Source organism: Myotis lucifugus, unplaced genomic scaffold (assembly GCF_000147115.1).
Source record: "Myotis lucifugus unplaced genomic scaffold, Myoluc2.0 scaffold_0, whole genome shotgun sequence".
Classification (NCBI taxonomy): domain Eukaryota; kingdom Metazoa; phylum Chordata; class Mammalia; order Chiroptera; family Vespertilionidae; genus Myotis; species Myotis lucifugus.
Window position 1 is genome coordinate 23,921,434 of NW_005871048.1, and position 23,032 is coordinate 23,944,465.

Consider the following 23,032-nt stretch of genomic DNA (forward strand, 5'->3'; position numbering starts at 1 on the left):
GAGGTGATGGAGGAGGCAAGTGGTACATAAATAAGGAGGCTCCAAATATAAGAACTGCCCCTCAAACTAGTGAGTAAGCACTAAGCATCACACAAACCAAGTGCTGCTTGAAAAGAATTCTATCAATAAGTAAAACAAAGCCTGAACTACATCAACTTATTCAGCAATATGGGTCGTGCTTGTTGGCATCTATATTCTTGAAATGTTATGTAAATCTTGTTACTTAACTGTTCAATATTTGTAGCTAATTTTTCACTATAGATTATAAAGTCCCTCAAGGCAAGAACTATGCCTGACATTTTCCAGTTCCTCCAAAATGACGTTTACCTAACAGGCAATACATGATACATGCTGGTTCTTTTGAACTTTTTTTCTAAAGTGTTCTTTTTCTCAATATCACTTGTTTAAAAAACAAACAAACAAAATAAAACCAAAAATACTCTACCCTGCAAGTTCAAAGATGTTGTTGATGAGGTTGGCTCGGTCTTTGTCACTCAGGACATAAGGATTTATTTTCAACTGTTTGATTAGTGCATCCCAATCATCATCTGCATAATGTACAATATAATAGCCAGTCATGTTTGTATTGACTTTGATCCACTGTACTTCTTCTGTAAGACTGATGACATCTAATACAGATAAAAAAATGAGAGAGAGAGAGAGAGAGAAAGAGAGAGAGGGAGAAGGGTAATAGGGTAAGAAAAAAATTAAACAAATGCTTTGTTTCAAAGTTAATATGGTATATTTTTATATTTAATTATCCTACTAAGAAACTAAAACTCTGCCTTTTAATGCTGTTATTTTCACATTAACAAAGATTACCACTCACTCATTTAATAATTACTGGTATTTATTTAATGGTGAACAAGGTACTTATGTCTCTTCTCGCATAGATCTTACAGTTTACTGTAACCAGGTAGGTAGAATTCATATAAATGTTATTGATGGAAAAAGAAAATATGATATTCTATGGAAGTACATAGAAGAAATGCTTCATTCCCTAGGGAAGTTAGGAGATTTCCTGGAAGAAATGACTGTTAAGTTGAGACTTCAAGATATATAGATGTTAGCTAGGTAAAGAGTGTTCAAGACCCAAAGAGAAAGTATACATGGTGTCCATGCACTGAACTGGCTCCCAAGTTCATTGTGGCTAAAGGAGAGAAGCAGGGAGAAAGGGAAAATGTGTGTGGGGTGGGGCAGCAGGGGAAGATCAAGAGAGAACTACATAAAATGTGTTCCATTGCAGCCTTTGTCTTTATGATAGCAAAGGAAGAACAAATAAAGCCATTTTAAAAAGTCACATAATTCAAATCTAGCAAAATAAACTTTAGGGAAGGATTAATGTCTCAACACGCACAAATAAAAAATAACTGAGTGAAAATAATAGAAAAGTGATTTGCATTTTTTTGGTCCAAACCATTACATATATAAATGCTGACAGAATTGTTAGAAATTTATATGGAATGATTTCAATTAATTTATAATTAATAGGGAGGAACAAACTATATGACTACAAAAAGTATTACTACAAAAGCTAACTACAAAATATATGTAATAAATTTTAAAGTCCTTAAAAATACTAATCAAGAAATGTCCTTTGAAGTTGCAACAAGGACATGATTTTAATATAACAGTTGAGGGTATACTTCTAAGTGCCTTAAGGTTTACTATTTATTAGAATACTAGAGGCCCAGTGCACCAATTCATGCATGGGTGGGGTCTGGCGGGGGGAAGGGTGTGTGCAGGAGGCAGCCAATCAATAATTCTCTCTCATCATTGATGTTTCTATCTCTCTCCCTCTCCCTACCTCTCTGAAATAAAAATATATTTTAAAAAAATTATAAGAGAACTGGTGCAGCCACTGTGGAAGACAGTATGGAGTTTCCTCAAAAAGTTAAAAATGGAACTCCCATTTGACCCAGTAATTCCACTTCTAGGAATATATCCCAAGAAACCAGAAACATCAACCAGAAAGGATATATGCACCCCTATGTTCATAGCAGCACAATTTACTAAGATTTAGAAACAGCTTAAGTGCCCGTCAGCAGATGAGTAGATTAAAAAACTGTGGTACATCTACACAATGGAATACTATGCCGCTGTAAAAAAGGAACTTTTACCATTTGCAACAACATGGATGGAACTGAAGAGCATTATGCTAAGCGAAATAAGCCAGTCAGAGAAAGATAAATATCACATGATCTCACTCATATGTGGAATATAATGATCAACATAATTTGATGAACAAGAATAGACCGATCTAGAGACAAATGGTAGGGGAAGGGGGGTTAGAGAGCAACTAAAGGACTTGTATGCATGCATATTAGCATAACCAATGGACACAGACACTGGGGCAGTGGGGGCTTGCTCAGGGTGGGAATGGCTGGGGGGGGCGTCAATTGGGGGAAAAGGAGAAATATGTAAAACTTGAGACAATAAAAAAACCCTCAATGAAATAAAAAAAATTATAAGAGAAAGAGGAATAGAGAGATAAGAAAAATAATCTAAGCTCAGATAATAATAGCACTTTGGGGTCTATTTCCTGCCAAGATTTTTCCTATACACAATTTAATTAATGTAATATTCCATACTATGGATCTATATATATGCATTCATTTTTATACTTCATTTTCATTTATCAGATTCCACCCCCTGCCATTTTTCCTATGCAGTATTCAAATATCTTCATAATAAGTCTATTTCAAGACCTACCATAGTTTAGGAGTTTCCTATTTGGAAACAATTAGGCTGTTTTAAAATTTTCACTATCATAATAATGCTGTGTGAAGGTTTTTGCACATATATTTTAGAAACACACTTAAATCCTTTAGTGTATGACATCTTAGGGTCTATCAACTTCAAAAGCATGAATTATTAAAATTTATCAGATCAGATTCTCTTAATATTTTATTTATTCTACTGAAACTACAAAAGATGTTTAAGATGGAAAAGACTTACATTCTGATTTTGTCTTAACATGACATATCTCAGACAATGTATTTTTCATTTAAAAATTCCATACTAATTTCTGTTTTATTGCTAATATAGCAGAAAAATCAATTATATTAATATAGTCTATTCCTTTTTCTAGAGCAGAATGAAGTTCTAAGGAATAACTGTGATGGCAACAGTAGCTGCTCCAAGTTGAAGACATTTTTAACAAAACTATGACTAAAGAAATTAACTTTATCATTAGCTAATGCAAAAATATCAACACTCACCAGGTCACCAAACACAATTTTCTATAGATCTTTTATCAAGAAAGGACCTTGGGGAGGAATGAAGAGCTCCAACTCTCCCTTTCTCTTAAAAGGAGGCAAGTAATGACAAGTATGGCATTTTTCCCACTGGATGGATGCGAGAAAATATTGAGAATCTGGCCGATAAGCAAGCAACTTGCGTGTTGTAAACCTAGCCAAGTCCAAATGGTAGAAAGGAGAAATGCAGCTGGGAGTGTACTTGAAATTATTACTGTCATCTCGATGACAGAATATAAAGCAGTACAGCCAACAGCACAGAGAGGAGAGCTATCATATAAAGAGTCAACATGTTCGTCTTTTTCAGGTCTTCTGAATGATCCAGAATAGAGATCCTTAAAACCACGGGTATCAAAAAATAATAGCTTTGCTCACAAGGGAGGTAACTATGTCCTGTAGCTCAAATGTGGATGCGGCTACCCTCATATGTTTTTAATTTATTATAATCATTAACAGATTAACAGTTCAATTTTCACAATCCATTGAGTAGTAAAAAAGAATGAGCAATTCCAATGTTAAATGGCAGAAGCCCAGATGAAGTAATCTAATATTGATTTTAAAAAGCCATGTGTCCATGAGTTATGAAAATCAACTACTGTTTTATAAAGAAACATTACAGCACAAAAACAAAAATCATGTTTTTACTAGAAAGTCACAAAATTTCCTGTGTAGTTTGCTCCAGAGGACTAGCACGAGACATACGACATACGGCTGAACTGCATCCCCTCTTGTTCAAAAGCATTCCTTTCTGCAAAGCTCCTTTCTTCTCCTTTATTTTATTAGCGGGGGTTGGGGGGGGGGGGGCGAGAGTAGAGAAAGGCACATGATAAATATCTTAATTCTATGATTTTCCTTCTTCTTTTTTCCAGTTGCCTCTCACTACAATGACATGTCTTTTAATTTTGGGGAAATATTTCTGGCACAGTGATATCCTTTTAGAAACATGAATGTTTCAAGTTAGATTTCGTATAAAAACTTCCTATAGTTAAAGAGCTTAGAGGTCTGAGTAAGATGTGGATTGAGACTGAGACAGAGATAGAAGGGGGTGGGGGGAGGAAGAAAAGGGAGAGGGAGACACATTTTTAGTATAATTTTCTCAATATGTAGCTTAAAAAAAAAAAAAGGCCCCTTTCAGACCTTTTTATTTTTAATCCTCACCCAAGGACATGATTAGAGAGAGAGAGAAAAACATCAATGTGAGAGAGAAACATAGATCAGTTGCCTTCTATACAGGATCTTGAACCTACAACCCAGATATGTGTCCTGACCAGGAATCAAACCAGCAGCTTTTGGTGCACAAGATGATGCTTAACCAACTGAGCCACTCCGGCCGGGCCTTTTCAGGCCTTCTTCTGCACAACTATTAATTGTTCAAAATTCATGTATGCAGGAAAGTGACAAAAATATTAACCAAATACAGTATAACTCTTATATTTGACTGAACTAATGGACTACCTCTGTAACACATGGGACTATAATATAGATTTAATAGACTACCAAGATAACACCCTGTACTAAAGTCATATGACATAAAATAAGCCTTTGTAGCCACCGCCTCAGCTACATTTCTTTTGAGAACAGAAAAAGTTAAAAAAATTAAAATAAGAGTGATTCTCACTGAAGTATCAGGAACCAAGAAGAGCCAACTGTCCCTTAGGGTCCAACATTTTTTTGTGAGGATAGAACATTTTCAATGTGGACCCTCAAAATCCAAAATGCCAGGGATGAAAGCAGCAGCAGCAGCAGCAGTACGGGAAATCACACAGTTGAGAAGAGGAACCAACAGACACCACTTTCATCATGTATTGGCTCAGTTACAGCTCTAGATTAAATCAATTATATTATAGTGCATTTTGTATATTTTCCTGTACCAACAATATTTTGAAATGAAAGGAAACAGAAGATATAATTTCATTAGGCTTTGAATGCTCTTCTAGAACTTTTTACAGTGAGATTTGAAATTGAGTCACTTCACTATAGACAAGATTTATTCATTCAATAAATGTTTATGTGCCTACTGGGTGTTAAGGTTGCAAAACTGATTCATATAGTCATGATATCTACCTTCAATAGGGGACATATCTAATATGGGGACAGATACTAGTATAAGTGAAACAGTACTTAAAGTATACAAAAGTAGAGAAGTAGAGAATGTTATTAAAGGAGCAAGCAATGGGTGAACCTAGATCTGAAGAATGAATAGGAGTAAATCAAGGGAGTGGGGAGGCAAGAGTTTTCTTCCAGGCGACAAAACAGCATAAACAAAGGCCACCCAGAGACAAGAGGAAGAATGGCCTGTTTGAGTTGCTCAAACTATTTTTGTGCGGCGGAAACACAGAATGCCAGGTAAGGGCTGAGAAAGAAAAGGCTATAAAGAAAAATATGAGCTAGACTTGGGGATGTGAATCTCAAAGAGTTTAAAAGGCTCACATGTAAACTGAGCTAAAAAGTAAAGGGTTAATAAATCAGTTATCTTATTGTCCAATTACTTCTAATACCACCAAAAACTTACAGATTACCAGGACGTTTGCAAAATATCTTTATTGGTCCCTTTCAAACAGGGAAATGAGATTATTTCTTCTCTCTTAGGTTAGAGACTATTCTTGCAGGGCTCACTGAAAGTATGCAGATTTGTTTTCATTTCATTTTTTTCCTGGCCGGTATTTCTAAGTGGTTAGACTTAGAGCGTCAGCCTGTTCACAGAAAGCTCCAGATTCGATTCCAGTCAAGGACATATACCTGGGTTGCGGGTTTGTTCCCTGGCCACAGTGAGGGTACATGTGAGAGACAACCAATCGATGTGTCTCTCTCACATCGATATTCTTCTTTCTCTTTCTCTCCCCTCCCCCCCTCCCTTCCACTCTATCTAAAAGCAATAAAAAAATAGTCTCAGGTGAGGATTAACAAACAAAAAAATGGTGAATCAAGTGTCCAATAGTAAAGAAAGATTAAGTCAATTACTATATATATTAAGCTTAAAAAAAGATGCAAAAATCACATGTACACAATGACATCAACTAAGTAAAATATACTTTTAAATGACTAAAAAGAAATAACATGAGAGTAGTAATGATAGGGTGAGAAGATTTGTTCTTTTTCTAGATTTTCTGTAATGTGGATATATTATGTTTAAAGTATTTTTTTTTCAGTAATAACATCAATAATAATAGCCAACCCTTATATAGCACAAAACATATGCCAGCTGTTGTTCTGGGTGTTTCATATAATTGAACTCAATTAATCCTCATCATAACACCATATAGTAAGTATAACTACTAGCTCCATTCCAGAGCTGAGGGAATGAGGTTCAGAGAGGTCATATAATTTACCTAAAATCATACAACTGAGCCAGGCAATCTGGCTCCAAAGTCTGTTCTCTTAACCACTAAGCTACACTGCACTCTAAAAAACACGGGATTGAACACCAGATCCAAATTCAAACAAGAAATTTTCCCTTTACATAAATCTAGAGTATCACTAATGATTCCTGAAGAACTCAGAAGCCATATATTCTTTCATGGTGTAAATTAAGAGGATACATGATGTGGCAGGATACATAGAGGTAGTTAACAGATGGTCAGAAACTACATTTCAATTGCTTTTTATAGACTCGTTGTGGGTCAGCATATACAATCTTTACATTTTATTACGCCTTCCTTGGAAGCATAATGCTTTGCCCCATGTTTTTCATTACTAAAAAATGTATACTATGTCTATAGGACATTCTGTAATAATTATTTACTATAAATCTAGGTCATCAATCAACTTTTAATATGCATAAGCATCATCTAGGGTGCTTGTCCCTAGATGGCAGACAGCACAGCATCCTTTAAAAAAACTGCTCTACTTCTTACTTTGTGACATAAAGTATCTACCTAGGCCAGTGGTCGGCAAACTGCAGCAGGCGAGCCACATGCAGCTCTTTGGCCCCTTGAGTGTGGCTCTTCCACAAAATACCACGTGCGGGTGCGCATGTACAGTGCAATTGAAACTTCGTGGCCCATGCGCAGAAGTCGGTATTTTGTGGAAGAGCCACACTCAAGGGGCCAAAGAGCCACATGTGGCTCGCCAGCCGCAGTTTGCCGACCACTGACCTAGGCTATAAAGATATAGCATTTGTTATTTTCTACCAGGAATGCTAGCACTTTCTGTGCAACTTTTTATACCTTATGTTACATGAATAAGCCAAACCAATTTTATACACGGTAGATACATAGACCCATTCTCATTTTAATCACATCATGTATAGATGACTCACAAAACCAGCTTCGAGAGTGTGTACACTGGAAAGTGTAAACTCCTTTCTGCTGCTTAGTCAGATATTTTAAAAATATGCTGCTTCCAATTTCTTATACAGAAAGTGTTAAGTCAAACCTGATTTCTTGTCCAGAAATGATACCAATTGATGTTTTGAATAATTTCTTCCCTCAGTGACAAAGGATAGTGGAATATGCCACAGATAGCTATAAAAAGAAAATATTGAAAAATTATTACACTTTCCAATATTTTAGTCAGTTACACATAATTTGTCCATTTTTGCTTTATTGTTTTTTGGGGGCAGGAAGATGAAAATTTTCAAGATATTTCCAGAAAGGGGTAATCTTGTTAATGTTTTATAAGAACCTATGGCCCTGGCCAGTGTTGCTAAATGGTTAGAGTGTCAGCCTGCACACCAAAGGGTCTCTGATTTGATTCCCAGTTAAGGGCACATACCTGGGTTGCAGGTCAATCCCTGGACCTGATTGGGGCTCCCATGGGAGGCAACCAATCGATATGTCTCTCTCACATCTCTCTCTCTCTCTCTCTCCCCCCCTCACTCCCTCCCTCCCTCCGCTTCCCTTCCACTCTCTCTAAAAAGTAATGGAAAATATATCCTCAGGTGAGTATTACAAAAATATATACGAACCTATGATTACAAAACATTTAAAAATACTTTAACCTGAGGGTCCAAAGAGATGGTAGGCAGAGAAAGTGGGCGTGTACCTTGCATCTGAAGGCTGGATTTCAGGCTTCATATTTAAAAAGAATCTTTCTTGTTGTACAAGAAGCTCCTTTCCCTTTCTTTGCACAGTCACCAAAGGAAATCCTTTCTGCAGGGTCCAGGTTTTCATCATTTTCTTGACATCTACTGTTTTGTTTGTGACCTATAAATAAAAGAATAAATTATTTTTGCTTAAAAATAAACAGTTTAAAAACTTAACAGTTTGTATCTTTTCCTCTTTCTGTACCACATTCTATGAAGACTGCATTTAGAGTTAATATAAAGCAGCACAAATGCTGAGCTAAATTTACATTTCTAATATAGGTAAATGAGCAATTGCTAAAAGGCAAGTGACCTGGGACAGAACTAAGTGATAATTAAAGAGCATGAGAGAGGCACAATGTTGAAAAAGCAATAGATATTATCAACCAAGTGTTCATTAAAATCCCTAAGGTGGTATAAGCGCTCTTTCAGGCCACACGACTAGCATTGAAGGAGACTGAAAAACTGCAAAAACATAATGAAAAAAGATTTTTGAAGAAAACATAGTAATATACATTAATTTGGAAAAGACAATTTTCCTACAAAGTAGGAATGGAGATTAAGATGTAGAACAAAAATGGTCGCACAAGGCCACACACAATTTTTCAGTAATTAAGACTAGTACTTCCATTTCTTTCCAATTCTGTGTTCTATGAATGTTTATATCTCAAGCTCTATCTCCCTCTTTCTCAAATAACTATCTTTGTTACCACAACTTACTTATATACTTGATAAAAATATAAATAGAACTCCTCTCTTCTTACTTCAAGCGCCCAAGAAAACACCAGGTCAGCCACTTACCTCATTAAAACTATCCCACAGATCATCACTTTGAATGGATGCATAGCTATGCTTTTGCAGGTAAAGAACAAGAGCACGTTGAAATACATCTTCACCAAGATATGTTTTCAGCATCAACAAGAGAGAAGCTCCCTATTCAAAAAGAAAGAAGAAAAAAAGTAGAAAGGGAGGAAAATAATAGAATACAATATATAGAATTAAGAATCTAAAATTCAAAATATAGTCAATTTAAGCATATACTTCCATATATAAAGCCTAGTTATGATACACAGCTACTTGGTCTCATATAACCACATGTGGACTATGTTCAAATTATCTTAAAATTATTTTAAAGGATTTGAAAAGAATTAATGGAGATTCCCATGTGCATTAATTCTACTATGAGCCATTTTGTGTGGTCTGTCAGTTACTCACTGTTTCAGTGTTAATGTTAAAAAACTAAGCAATTATAAATATATTTTTAACAGAAATACATGCCAAATATTCTGTGGCATCCCCACTTATATCCCCAATGTTTAAGGTACCAGTTCAATTCATGGGCACTCTGCTGGGGACAATAAATTAAAGAGCTCTCAAAAGTCTCTCTGCTGGGACTACATTAATTTCCAATGTTAGTATATCATGTCGCTAAAGTAACCAAGATCTCTCTTCTTCCTGAAGAGTCACTTCCACTATGTTTGGAACTGATGAATGTATAGGGTAGTAAGTATACACTAATAATCCAAAATCAGGCATGCACCTATTAAGGTCACATCATAGTCACTGATGCACACATCATCACTCCCACTCTTAAAATAACAACCACCTCGTCTGTGAAGCCTCCAATTTGAGATAAAAATCATATTTTTCTATCTTCAAAAGCAATTTATATCACTTCCTGCATCTGCTATAGATATAGTTATTTCTTCTTGTAGAATGTGTGCTTGTTGAGGGGAAAACTGAAAAATTCAACTCCAATGACTAAAACAAGCCTAGTACACAGTAAGCATTCAAATGGTTTTTGAATGAGTTTCACTTCTGATAAAAATGTAGCAATGTCAAGTCATTAAGATTACCATACACACATTAACTGAATTTAATATCTATTGCTCTCTCTGGTGTTACTTGTTCTATAAATTTAAGTACTCACTCTTTTCCAACATCTCCCCTTCTCTCCTATATCACCTACTTTCCCTCTCTACTGTAACTTTCCCATTAAACCCACAGACTCTGTAACATTCCTCATTTTAAACAAATAAAAGATGTCCTTCCTTTCCTTAACCTCAGGTCTCCTCTAGTTTCCTCTTGTTCTCGCTTTGTAGTAAACTCCTCGAAATAGATGCCTGCATTTGCCATCTCCATTTGCTCTCTTCCCATTTTCTCTTGAGCCATCTTCCAATCATCACTCCACTGGAAATATTTTATCAAGGTTTCTTCAAGGTGAACTTCATAGTGTCAAACCAACGTCAATTCCGTGGCTCAACTTATCAAGCACTAATAACTATCAACCACTCCTAACTATCAAGTGCTATCAACCACTCCTCCTGAAGGCCTTCTGTACTTGGCCTTGGAACACCACTCTAGATTTCCCCCCTATTCACTGGCTAAACCTCAGTCTCTTTTGCTGGTTCCTCCTCACTTTCCCAAGGACTAAATTTGGATGTTCCCTGGCATTTAATCTTCAGATCTCTTTTCTTCTCTCTCTCCAAATTTTCTTCCAGTTGATCTCAAATTTATAGTTGATCTCTAACTAGACTTTCCCTCTGAATTCCAGACTCACACCCAAATGCCTGCTTCATATCTCAAAAACTAAACTTTTAATTTTCTTCTTCTCCCAAATCTACTCCTCCAATAGTTTCCCCCAATGCAGCAAATAATAATTCCATTTCTCCAGTTGTTTAGGCAAAATCTTGAAGTCATCCTTGATGCCTCACTTATATTCCACATGTAATCCATTAGCAAATTCTATGGGATTGACCTTTACAATAAATTCCATTTTCCTCCAAAAAATCTATCTTCATAATCCCAGGCATAAATATTCTACCATTCCTTTAGCACATATTATCTCTTATTGCTTCACAAGTACCCACCGCCTAAACTTTGAGTTTCTTGATGACATGGACTTGGGAAGACAGATCAAATGAGTCTCCTGTCGGGGCTGGTGCCCACCCCTCCTGCAGGAGGTGGGCAAACACGTCTCCTTCCTCCCACTCTGCAGGCACACGACCCTGCGCCCCACAGAGTCCCAGACAAGAGCTTTGGTGGGAGGCAGGCTCCAAAGGTCCCAGCTCTGAGCAGCACTCCCTTCCCCGTCTGTCTGTGGAACTGTGCTCAGTCAGGCAGGGCCACCAGGACCCAGGAGGACAGATCAAAAGCGTCTCCTGTTGAGGGTGGAGGCAGCTGAGGCTGCGGGAGGGGGGCAAGACTAACCCCTGTTCCAAAGCCACATGGCTCAATGACTGGCAACTGCTTCTCCAGAAAAAGAGCACATCAAAGTTCCCTGTTGTGTGCAGCCCACAGACCCCTCCTCAGGACTCAAGCTTGGTAGGGAGGTGTCGCTGGTAGTTGGAAGTCTGGGTTAGTGCACTCCACAGGCTGGTGCTGCAGGAATAGGAGTGCTGGACCCTGGGAAGATGGCGCCAGAGTGCAGTGTGGGATAGGGACTTAGCACAGGGACCTCAGTGGCTGGACCTCCCAGATCTCTGCTCAGGGCCATGCCACCCAGATCTTCTCTTTATGGTTCCCTCAGCCCTGAGCCATCTTCCCTCTACTGGAGCCCCAGGTGAGTGTCTGAAAGCAAGATCCTGTGTGTTGGCCCTTTAAAAGAACACCAGGGTTTCTAGAAGATGCCCTCCTCTTCCAGGAAGACAGTCCCCACTGATTTTCACTGCCAGATGCTATGCAGGCTTCTCTTCCCAGCTCTGACGCTCTGGGCTGGGGATCCCAGCATGGGACTGAGACCCCACACTCTTCAGGGGGATGATTGCAGCCAAGATATCCCTGCGGCTTCTCAGCTGCAGCATCTCCTCTTCTTACCAATCTTTATGCGGCTTCTTCTGTAAATCCTTGGTTATAATACACCTATTCAGCTGTTCTTCAGTTGGTTATTCAGGTTGACAGCTCTACAATTTACCTGTAAATCTGGTCTGGTGCCGGAGGAGGTGAGAGTAGCTTCCACCTACTCAGTAGACATCTTGGAATCTCCTGAACTTCAATTCTTTTAATATCTGTTTGCTTACTTGTTTTGGAAATTCTGACTTTGGAATATACCTCAATCCTGAATCACACATCCAAAGGCTTGCTTAGAATCCTCCCTGGACATATTCTACCTACAGATCTAAAGAATGAACCAACTTTAAAAGATATATTGCTATAACATCTAGTAAAATGCCCAGAATACTAGTCAGAGAACTTAAACGAGACAGAGAAAAAAAAAAGAACAACCCAGAAAAAGTTAAGTTCAAAATTTAAATAGAAGCAAAGATCTTAAATTTTAACAGGATGCCTAAAAATAATACTCATTTAATTTTTATAACAATCTAAACCATGTAGCTTGTTCACATATGAAGTTAATTTGAAACCTACTCCAGGTACTAATGTGCATAGTAATACCTTAAAATAGGAGAGAGCATCAAACATTTCTTCAATCTGTTCTGAAGACTGAACAGATGATGATATTGGATGAGATGAATTCAAGGAATCTTTCTTCATGGTTTTAAATCGAGCATCTAAGAAATCTTCATACTAGTAAAAAATGAGACAGGTTAGGAAATCATGAACAGCATCAAAGGCAAAGGCATGTATAGCAATTATTTATATAAATTAGACTACTGCTTAAGGACATTATTAAAAAAAATAACCAGATTTACTCAACTTCAGAACATAAGCTTTTGCAAAATATTGGAAGTGTAATATTCACACATATTCCTTAAATTTAAAGATAAAATTATAACATCCTGGCCACATGGAAAACAGTGTTTCCTATGCAACAACAGTATAAGGATAAATTAAGATTCTTTTACTAAAGCAACAAAAAAATGCCAAATCCTGCTATTCAAGATGAACAGTATAAAAAGTGTAGTGTATATTTTAAAAATAAAATCTAAAATTAAAAAACAAAAATAAAAATCTGAAATTAAAAAATAAAAATTTAAAATAAAAAGTTATCCTTAAGCCAATTTATTATATACAGTCCAGCTTTTCTGTTAAGATAATATACATTTCCTTTAACTGGGGTTCATTTGAAATAAAATATAACTCTTAAACAGAAAGAATTCTTTGAAAGCTCAGGAGATGAGCTCCCTTAGAATATATATTAGAAGCTTTTAAACATTCTGTGCACCACCAAGTGGTGAAACTGTGAATCTCACTGCTTAATTAAGGAGCATACACAGATTTAAAGTATCTTGTTTAGTCTTCTAACTAAAGATGAGTTCATTCTGTGCCATTTGAAATTTTTGAATAGGCCCTACACAAAAATTTCACATTGAAAGCTCTAAGAATATTCCTGTTTTAAAGAAGTCTTGGGTCATATAGCCAGGAAATTTAATAGAAAGTTACAGAATTTTAGGATTGAAAGGGATCTTTATACTTTCCCACCTATTGCTTGAATTATTTGGCAATAACTGTCATATCATAACCTAGTGTGTCAAAATATTTCTAAGGATGGCAAACATCTCCAGAGTCTAATAAAGTGGCAGCATTACTATGCTCTCTATAACAAAATAGTGTTCCAAGTGTTTGAAAAGGAACAGAATATGGTTTGTATCTAAAAAGGGAAAATTATTTTTCTGTATCACTGTTATAAGTATGATCAGAGTGATAGCAGAGAGTATTGCTACAAAATATCTTAATTTTTTTCTTTCTTTATGCACAGGATAAAATGTTTTGTTTTGCAAAAAAGGCCTTTCAATTATATCTAAATTCCTTCAAGCAGAAGAATCACAACTTTTGAAAATAAAATGTAGCAAATCAATTTAAAATATTTATCCTAATAACAAAATGTAAAATAATTTCACATACTTTCAGCTTTCAATGAAATATGTCAGTAAATAAAAGCATAACTTTCATTGTCAGATCTCAAGAGGTACAGATTTAAGTAACAGAGGCCAATTTTATTGTTTCTTTCTAGAAATAGTTTCATTTCTGCAAATGCATAGAAAACACATGGCGAATATGATTTGAGTCTTTCCTCCCTTAGCACTCATAGTAGGCAAAAAAACAACAAAAAAAAACACTGTACTTACACTGGAGAGCTTTGGGAAGATTTTTTCCAAAGAGAAATACTCCATGAAAGTAGCCAAACCTTCATTTAGCCATAGATCGTTCCACCACTGCATTGTTACCAGATTACCAAACCACTGTGGGGAAAACAAACTATTAACCAACACAATAGTTACATTCTCAAGAATGTTCTAATAATTGAATTGTTAGGTTTATCACCTATAACTAGATTATAATTACATAAAAATGCAGTCATTATAGTTAAAATAAACTATATTCAAATTAAAGACTTATAAAAGCTGTGTAAATTTACTTTAAAAGTAAAATAAAAATTTTAACATTTTACCTTAATTGAATGAGAAAACAAGCAAGACATATGCAATTAGCATATTTTTCAATTTAACACATGTTACATATTAGTAAAATAACAGTTTTTAGACACCTCATTAAAAATGAGATTTCCTAGATAATGAAATTCTTCTACTTTCTAATATTTAGTAAGATTCTTTTCTGTTGTAGCTACAACCACCCATGACAACTAAAAAGTAAATTTCTGTGTGACAATTTCCTATAGTTAGAGAGTCCATACTTCAAATTTCTCCTCAGTTACCCAAGTTGAGGACAGTATTTACACAACTCAAAACAGAATTCAAACAACATTCCTCAAGCAAGTTGGTATGCATGTAAATAAATGAAATCAGAAAGATCTTAAATGCTTTCTACGAGGAGGAAGTAAGAAGGAAACAATGAAAGAAGATTTTTTTTAAAAATGTCTCAAAAAATGCCTGAAATAAAGTGTGGTGATAGGTATGCAATAGTCAGTGTGGCCTAAGGCTTGACTCAAACCAGCAGTAAAACAATAAGATTACTAGATACTGAAACAAAACACTTTTGAATTACCAGAATATGTATTTCAAAGATATCCTAAAGCCTGTTTCAGACAAAGATGATTTGTAAGTCCTAAAGACGAACTAACAGAGAAATACTCCCCAACTAATGGTGGGAGGCCCCAGAAATAAAAGATCCATAGGAAAGCCCCTAAAAGACCCCTTGTCTACAGGCCTAACACCATAATAGTAAGTGAGTATATGCTTCATATGCCTGCTTGTACTGAAGTCTTCAGAAGGGCTACACAGTTGTGCTCAGGTTGAGTTTGAACAGGGAGTAAACAGCCCAGAGCATGTTCTACTCTTCTTCCACATCCTCCACATGACACCCCTAAAGCATACCCAACACTGATGAGCACCTCATCAAGGATACAAGAGAGACAGGTGCTGGGGAAGACAGGGAGGTTCATGTACCCGTATAATTTTCTTGCTTTTTCTCCATGGCATACAAAGAGTGCCCTTCCTCTTTCAAATTAATTTTAAAAAAAGTTCAGTTCTAGCAAGAGAGAAAAAATAAATCTAGTGATGACAACTATAGTTCAAGTGTTGTGAGAGTGCAACTTAGGAAAAAGATGTTTCCCCACAAAGCTATACTGAGCAGCTGGCATTTGTCAGTAGCAAACAGCTGTGTGTTGTGGGGGAAAGAGAGAGATCTTGATGAGATAGTGCTACTTTAGGACCCAGTGCTGCCACTCATTAGCTGTGTGACTCTGAGCAAGTCATTTACTTACGGTAAGTCCCGTTTCCACATCTGTAAGTGGGATTTTCACCTGCCCTACAGCAGTTATGAAAAGTGAGATCATACATGTGACCATGTTTTATAAACTGTAAAGTCCTATACAAATATTAGATGGCATTTTCATCTGAAATTGTTTGTGTTCAAAAGCATCATTTTCTTATGAAAGCAATACTACAATAAACAGCTAGATTATTATTAGCATCTAAACTTATTCTAACACTCTAGAACAGTGATGGCGACCTATGACACGCGTGTCAGAGGTAACACGCAAATTCATTTTTTTGGTTGATTTTTCTTTGTTAAATGGCATTTAAATATATAAAATAAATACCAAAAATATAAGTCTTTGTTTTACTATGGTTGTAAATATCAAAAAATTTCTATATGTGACACGGCACCAGAGTTAAGTTAGGGTTTTTCAAAATGCTGACACGCCGAGCTCAAAAGGTTCGCCATCACTGCTCTAGAATATGGAATAGACCACAGGTATGAGATAAAACGGCCTTGGTTGCTAATACCTGATGGGCCAGCTCATGAGCGATGACTTTAGTAACCAGTTTTCTGTCTGCTGCTGAAGAAGTATTATTGTCATACAGAAGTGTCTCTTCTCGGAAGGTGAGCAGACCCCAATTTTCCATTGCTCCTGCTTCAAAGTCAGGAATAGCCACCAAATCTGGACATAACAGGAAAAAAGTAATCAACTTTCCCTCATTTAAGGTACTTCCTGGTTAGATCAAAATCGTTCACCCACTGTTTTATCACTGTGGATCAGGAGGCAGAGTTCATTTTATACTCCTAACAAATGGAATGTTCCTTACTCTAGCCCTGTATACTCCTCACCTTAGGTCAGCTGATGAAAACCCGATAAAACCCCTGTAGAGTCACTGTTCCTCTGCTCCTTAGCAAAGAAGAGATACCTAATTCCTTCACAATGGGCAGGGCCAACTCTCTTCTACCCAGAACCAGCTCCATGCTGAAGAGCACTGAAATGCTCTTGCTTTCCAGAGCTTCCATTACTCAGTTTTTTAAAATATATTTTTATTGATTTCAGAGAGGAAGGGAGAGGGGGAGAGAGATAGAAACATCAATGATGAGAGAGAATCATTGATCTGCTGCCTCCTGCACACCCTCTATTGGGGAATCGACCCCGCAACCTGGGCATGTGTCCTGCCAGGGAATTGAACTGTGACCTCCTGGTTCATAGGTCGAAGCTTAACCACTGAGCCACACGGCCCAGGCCCATTACTCAGTTTTTATTATCTGAATCAGGAACTTTTTAGGAAGTTAGAATCAGTTAAACTCCAGACTAAGCCCTAAGTGCATTCCACTTACACAGCACCTTTGTAATAGCCCCATAAACTTGAAGCTCCACATTCAGATACACTCATGAAATCTAAATGATCTTAAACACAAACAATTTTTAAATCATTAACTGTGTTTCTTGGTTTTCTTTTATAATAACTTTGGCAAGAGCTCTTTCTAAAAAACATTTCAAAATGATTCTAGGTTATAATGGTAACGAAAATCAGAGGCACTGTTTGATTCTTACCCAATTTCTTAAGTGAGTATTGAATTTCAAAGTAGTTTTGAAAAAACTCAAGAAGTTTCACAGTTGTTTCCAAGGCATGGTGAACTTGGCCAATCTTTTCTGGTATAGAATATATAGAAACCTAGAAGGAAACATTATGTATGAGGTAAGGCCAGGTATAAATCATTATTCAGGTGAATGCTGTCAAGGTTGGCATACGTGAAACTGCAGAGAGTTACAAGATTTTTCCGGACAAAAATCCTTGCTTACAGTTCTTTTAGCACCCACAGAGTTTATCAAATCACTTCCAGGCATACAAAGATGTTAAAAAAAACTAAACCTTAACAATTCCTTTTTTAAAAAGTTAACATAACATCCAAAATAAACTATTTTGGGTCAGATTACAGCAATTTATAAGCATTTGCCCATTTAATTTTACAATACCCTGTTCTTCCTCTCCATTACCTATAGTTACCCTCCCTTGCTTATGAGCTATTAAGGTTGTGAATTATTTAAAGGACAAAACCAAATTTTAATTCTTTTGATACCTATCACAGTGCCTGGCATTGAGCAGGCAGGCACTCGATACAGAGGAATCGCATCTTAAGAGTGAGTTAGTTCTAAAATAAACACGTAAGGCAGAAATTGCACATTTGTTGAACTTACCCTAGAAAAAAAAACTATAAACCAACACATTCTCTTTCAGTAAGGCACAGCCAGTTTTCCTTCCAGCCTTGGGAGGGCTTGCTCTTTTCCAGTTGTATAAAAAAATAGACCACATTGTATAAAAAAAATAATCACACCCAGAAGAGTGAAACACTCCATGAGTGGCACATAGTAACTAAAGCCAATTTAAGGGGATGATAAATTCATGCCCCCATTCCCCATTCACTCCAGGGCACATGCTCGCTCAGGGGGATGGCAGATGCAATCAACCACATTACTTAAATTGTTATTCTTTCTCTCTTTTTCTAAGTGCATAAGTTAAACACATACGATGTGACTAACTGTAAACATATTATTCAATAAGTATCAAAAGACAAAATGTAAACCATTATGTTAAAAGCAATGGGTTTTTTAAAAGCAATATTTACTGTTTTTTAATTGATTGGAAAAAAACAAAAACCTCTATACTCCCCTGGAAAAGGGAATGTGGACAAGACATGGCAGAAAATAAAAACCTCAAAATAAAGATTTCATCAGGTGGGAAATGGAGACAATAAGTAATTCATCATTTGGTGAATTCTCATTTTAAATTAATTTTAGTCTCCCATTAAAGGACTGAAAACCTGTTAACTATTTCTAAGAGGTCAAATAGATTTAAGCCATAATTCCCTTTATGTGGGGCTTCAGTCTATAGAGTCATATGCATTAATCACAGAAACATGAAGGACACATGGCGTCAAATGTACAGGCTCTGTAGTTAGAGTGACAGGTTCAAGTCTCTGCTAGTTGTATGACTCAATATCTTTATCTATAAAACTAGAGGCCTGGTGCATGAAATTTGTGCGGGGGGGTGGGGCGGTCCCCTCAGCCCAGCCTGTACCCTCTCCAATCTGGGATCCCTTGGGGCAGTGGTCAGCAAACTCATTAGTCAACAGAGCCAAATATCAACAGTACAATGATTGAAATTTCTTTTAAGAGCCAAATTTTTAAAACTATATAGGTAGGTACATTGTTATTAACTTAATTAGGGTACTCCTAAGGCTTAGGAAGAGCCACACTCAAGGGGCCAAAGAGCCGCATGTGGAAACGGGCCTAAACCGGCAGTTGGACATCCCTCTCACAATCTGGGACTGCTGGCTCCTAACTGCTCACCTGCCTACCTGCCTGATTGCCCCTAACTGGTCCCCTGCCAGCCTGATCACTCCTAACCATCTCTGCCTGCCAGCCTGATTGCCCCTAACTGCCCCCCACCCTGGCCTGGTCACCCCCAACTGCCCTCCTGCCAGCCTGATCACCCCCAACTGACCCCCTGCCAGCCTGGTCGCCCCACACAGCCTGCTGTTCAGTTGTTTGGTTGTTCCTCACTAACCCCCCTGCTGGCCTGTCGCCCCACTCAGCCTGCTGTTCAGTTGTTACTGTGATGGCATCCCGAACAATTTGCATATTCCTCTATTATTAGTATAGATGGCGATACAAGTAGCTCCTACACTCACAGGGCAGCTGTGAGGATTAAATGAGCTAATACATTTATAGAACTTAGAATAGTACCTGACACAATATAATGGTTCAATAAATGGTAGTTATTATCATTACTACTAATAGAGTTCCATCAGAAATGGGAAAAATATGTGTGACTAGAAATTTTGGCAAATTACTGGAAGAATGAAGTGTCTAGAACAGCTGTGGGCAAACTACGGCCCGCGGGCCAGATCCGGCCCGTTTGAAATGAATAAAACTAAAAAAAAAAAAAAGACCATACCTTTTTATGTAATGATGTTTACTTTGAATTTATATTAGTTCACACAAATACTCCATCCATGCTTTTGTTCCGGCCCTCCGGTCCAGTTTAAGAACCCATTGTGGCCCTCGAGTCAAAAAGTTTGCCCACCCCTGGTCTAGAACTAGAGTTAGCCAATTAAAAATGTGTTGCTTTCTAAAGTAACTATGGAAGAAATGTAACCTCCCACAGCATGTGGCCAAGAGTACTTCACCAGCCCAGCACTCTACCATCTGCAGCCCTTGGTATAGGACTATGACCACAGCTTATTGAATTCAGTCACTACCTGCCAAGGGAACTCAAGCTCATGCTGCTGAAAAGTGCCCTTCCTGCATCCTTTCCCCTCTGAAGAAATAAGTGTTATTGCTAAAAAAATTAAAAAGCTTGACATATTCTTTTAAAGTGTGTTATTATAAATGATTGTATCAAGATCACTTGGAATTTGAGATGTCTTTATTCTCTCTGCCTGTTCTTTCCAAACATACATATTTTATGTTATAATTAATGCAATCATCTAGAAGATGCTATCCCAATATCACCCAGATTCCTCCTAAACATCCTCTTGCCAGGCACACCATTTGGCCACTTCCATCACTGTACGTGAAAAGCATCTTTCCTCCGAGGAAAAGTAAGGGGAAGGGGAAGTTTACATAAAACTGAACTCTGACCACAAGACCCACTTAGTCCCATTTCTGGTGTACAATAATTAGGAAAAAAGGTACTTTGGTATATTTTTACTTCTTTTCTTTTTCCTTAAAAGAATATGTGCTATGAGTGCTCAATAGAGATAAATTGTCTGGTCCTTATAACTAAGATCAAGCTTGTTTTAGGAGCAACAGAAGCAGTGAGAAGTTAAACAAAAAGGGCAATTTAGTTTAACAAAGAAAGTGTTGACCAGCATTCTGGTCTTGCACTCTAAATACTGCTAAATGGAACTCAACTGGCACTCAGGCCTTAAGACTTAACAACTTAAAACCTTTCTTGCAAGATTTCTTGCGAAGACCTTTAGGAGATTTCTAAAAAAGACTCCACTAAAGACTCAGAGCAAAGGGTTCTTAGACTGAGGAGTAACAGATTTGTTAGGTTTAACTTAATCTGTCCCTTAATTTAATAAAAGCAAAAAATAGATAAAACAAAAACAAAACCAGAACTAAACCTCATTCCCCACCCAAAAGGATAATAATATAGCCGCCTCCTAAAAGAATACCAGCTTTCCTAAACAGATAGCTGAACACATAAAAAAATGTATATATATTCCTAAAAACAACAACAACAACAAAAAAACCAGTATCAAGTCTATCCAAAATAACTAATTAGATTGGACTTCAGGAGAAAGATATAAATTATAAACTATGTCCCTGGCTGGTGGAGAGACACTTGAGGTGGAAATGCTTTAGCAGAAATTTGGAACTAAGCCATGTTCCTGACTGAATATGAATAAATTAAAATTATAACTTCATATGAATAATGCTGTTGAAGGTTCTGTTCAAATGTTAAATAGTCCACATCTGACTAACCACCACTGAATTCTGATTCTACTAATTAGACCTGCCTATGGTAAAAACAAAGTCAGGCAATGGGAAAAATAAAACAAAACAAAAACCTAAAGACAAACAGGTAACAGCAGTGTATTTTAAAACTGGCCTGGAATGTCCTACATAATTCTGGCATTCCTGAACACTGGAGAATGGACAGAAATAATAAAACAAATGTTCCTCTTTCCCTGGGCCTTTGACAACATATTAGTCTCTACCACTGAACACAATATATTTAATAAACTACAGCCAATTCTGACATTTTTAGTTGTTTGGTAAGACTGATTAGTAAGCAAAGCCCTACTGCCTTATTCCTGTATCTTGTGAAATAGGCCTAATGTCAAATATTACAAAACAGAAACCATCCTAGACACTGTCACATTTTAAAATAACAAAACTCCTTTGGTAGACTCCAAGTCTGAATTTCTGGTCACCATACCTACAGAAGTTATTTAAGTCATTTGGTGTAAGAGGCAGCATACTGTAGTGGACAGTACAATTCTGATTATCACTTGCTGGCTATATAATTTTGAGTCAACTACTAAACTTCTCTGTGACACTGTTTCTTCATCAGCAACACAGGGCTAATGCCTCCCCCTCATTAGATTTAGAAAATAAAAAGTGTAACTCCATGCATGTTAGATTCTTCTCCATTTCTCACTAAAAAGATATCAAATTAATAAAAATTGTTTATTCATATAATGTTAAATTTTTCAAAACACATTTACTACTGGGTAGCATTAAAAATAATAAAGGTTATTCATATTTACAGACATACAAGGAATTCATAATGTTTGCATATGCAAAAAAAGAGACTGTACTTTCCGCACACACACATGTGTGTGAGTGTGTGTGTATTACTATCTGCGAGGTACTGAACATTTTACAGGAATTTAAAAAAATGTAATCCTTGAGAGAACAGGCTAGTCAGGCAATATAGTACTAGAGTTGTGGAAGGTAAGGTTTAGAGAGGATCACAGAGCAATCTGCCAAGGGCATACAGCTAGTAAACTGTAGAGGAAAGATTTGTAGACTCCACATTCCATGATGAACCATGTTGCTTCCTAACATGTAGATAAAAAGCAAAAAAAGTTTCTCAATTCTATCTGTCTGTCTGTCTATCTATCTATCTATCTACCCACCTACCTACCTACCTACCTACCTATCAGAATGAGGTATAAAATTTGAAGAATTCACACTGGAGCAATTAGAAAGATAGTCTAATTTATAAGAGGACCTTGAATATCAGATGAATTTGAAGCAGTTAGAAGCCAATATAGCAGTAGAAAGAAAAAAAGAAAGAGGGATGTATTAGGAAACAGATGGAGGGAGGGAAGGAGAGATAGAGGAGAAAAAGTGGGGAGGAGAGAGAGAACAGAGGGAAAAGAAGCCAAGCCTGCATATATTTCGGAATATAATAAAAAGTGTGTGTGTGTGGGGGGGGGGGGGGGGGGGGGCGGTTTATAATAAACAGTGTGACAGGAACTGCAGCAGAGACATAACTGAAGTGCCCTGAGAGGTCAGAGGGAATGACTGAGCCCAGCTGTGGGAAAGCTTCCAGGAGAGAGGATGGTTTGGCACCCGCTGGGCCATGAAGAAGCAAACCTGACTTTGTAG

At 37.0% G+C, this 23,032-nt stretch overlaps 1 protein-coding gene across 2 annotated transcripts in view; it reads right to left on the bottom strand.

The window, feature by feature from the left end:
* The window catches only part of LNPEP (leucyl and cystinyl aminopeptidase), a 91,482-nt gene that overhangs the window by 19,109 nt on the left and 49,341 nt on the right, over nt 1-23,032 (bottom strand). For both annotated transcript variants that reach the window (XM_014467607.2, XM_023749756.1), the window contains exons 5-12: nt 17,459-17,579; nt 16,428-16,582; nt 14,307-14,420; nt 12,673-12,804; nt 9,082-9,213; nt 8,241-8,401; nt 7,632-7,720; nt 446-629 (exon numbers count right to left, since the gene is read on the bottom strand). In XM_014467607.2, the coding sequence (XP_014323093.1) occupies nt 446-629; nt 7,632-7,720; nt 8,241-8,401; nt 9,082-9,213; nt 12,673-12,804; nt 14,307-14,420; nt 16,428-16,582; nt 17,459-17,579 (1,088 nt within the window). The remainder of the gene's footprint in view (nt 1-445; nt 630-7,631; nt 7,721-8,240; nt 8,402-9,081; nt 9,214-12,672; nt 12,805-14,306; nt 14,421-16,427; nt 16,583-17,458; nt 17,580-23,032) is intronic.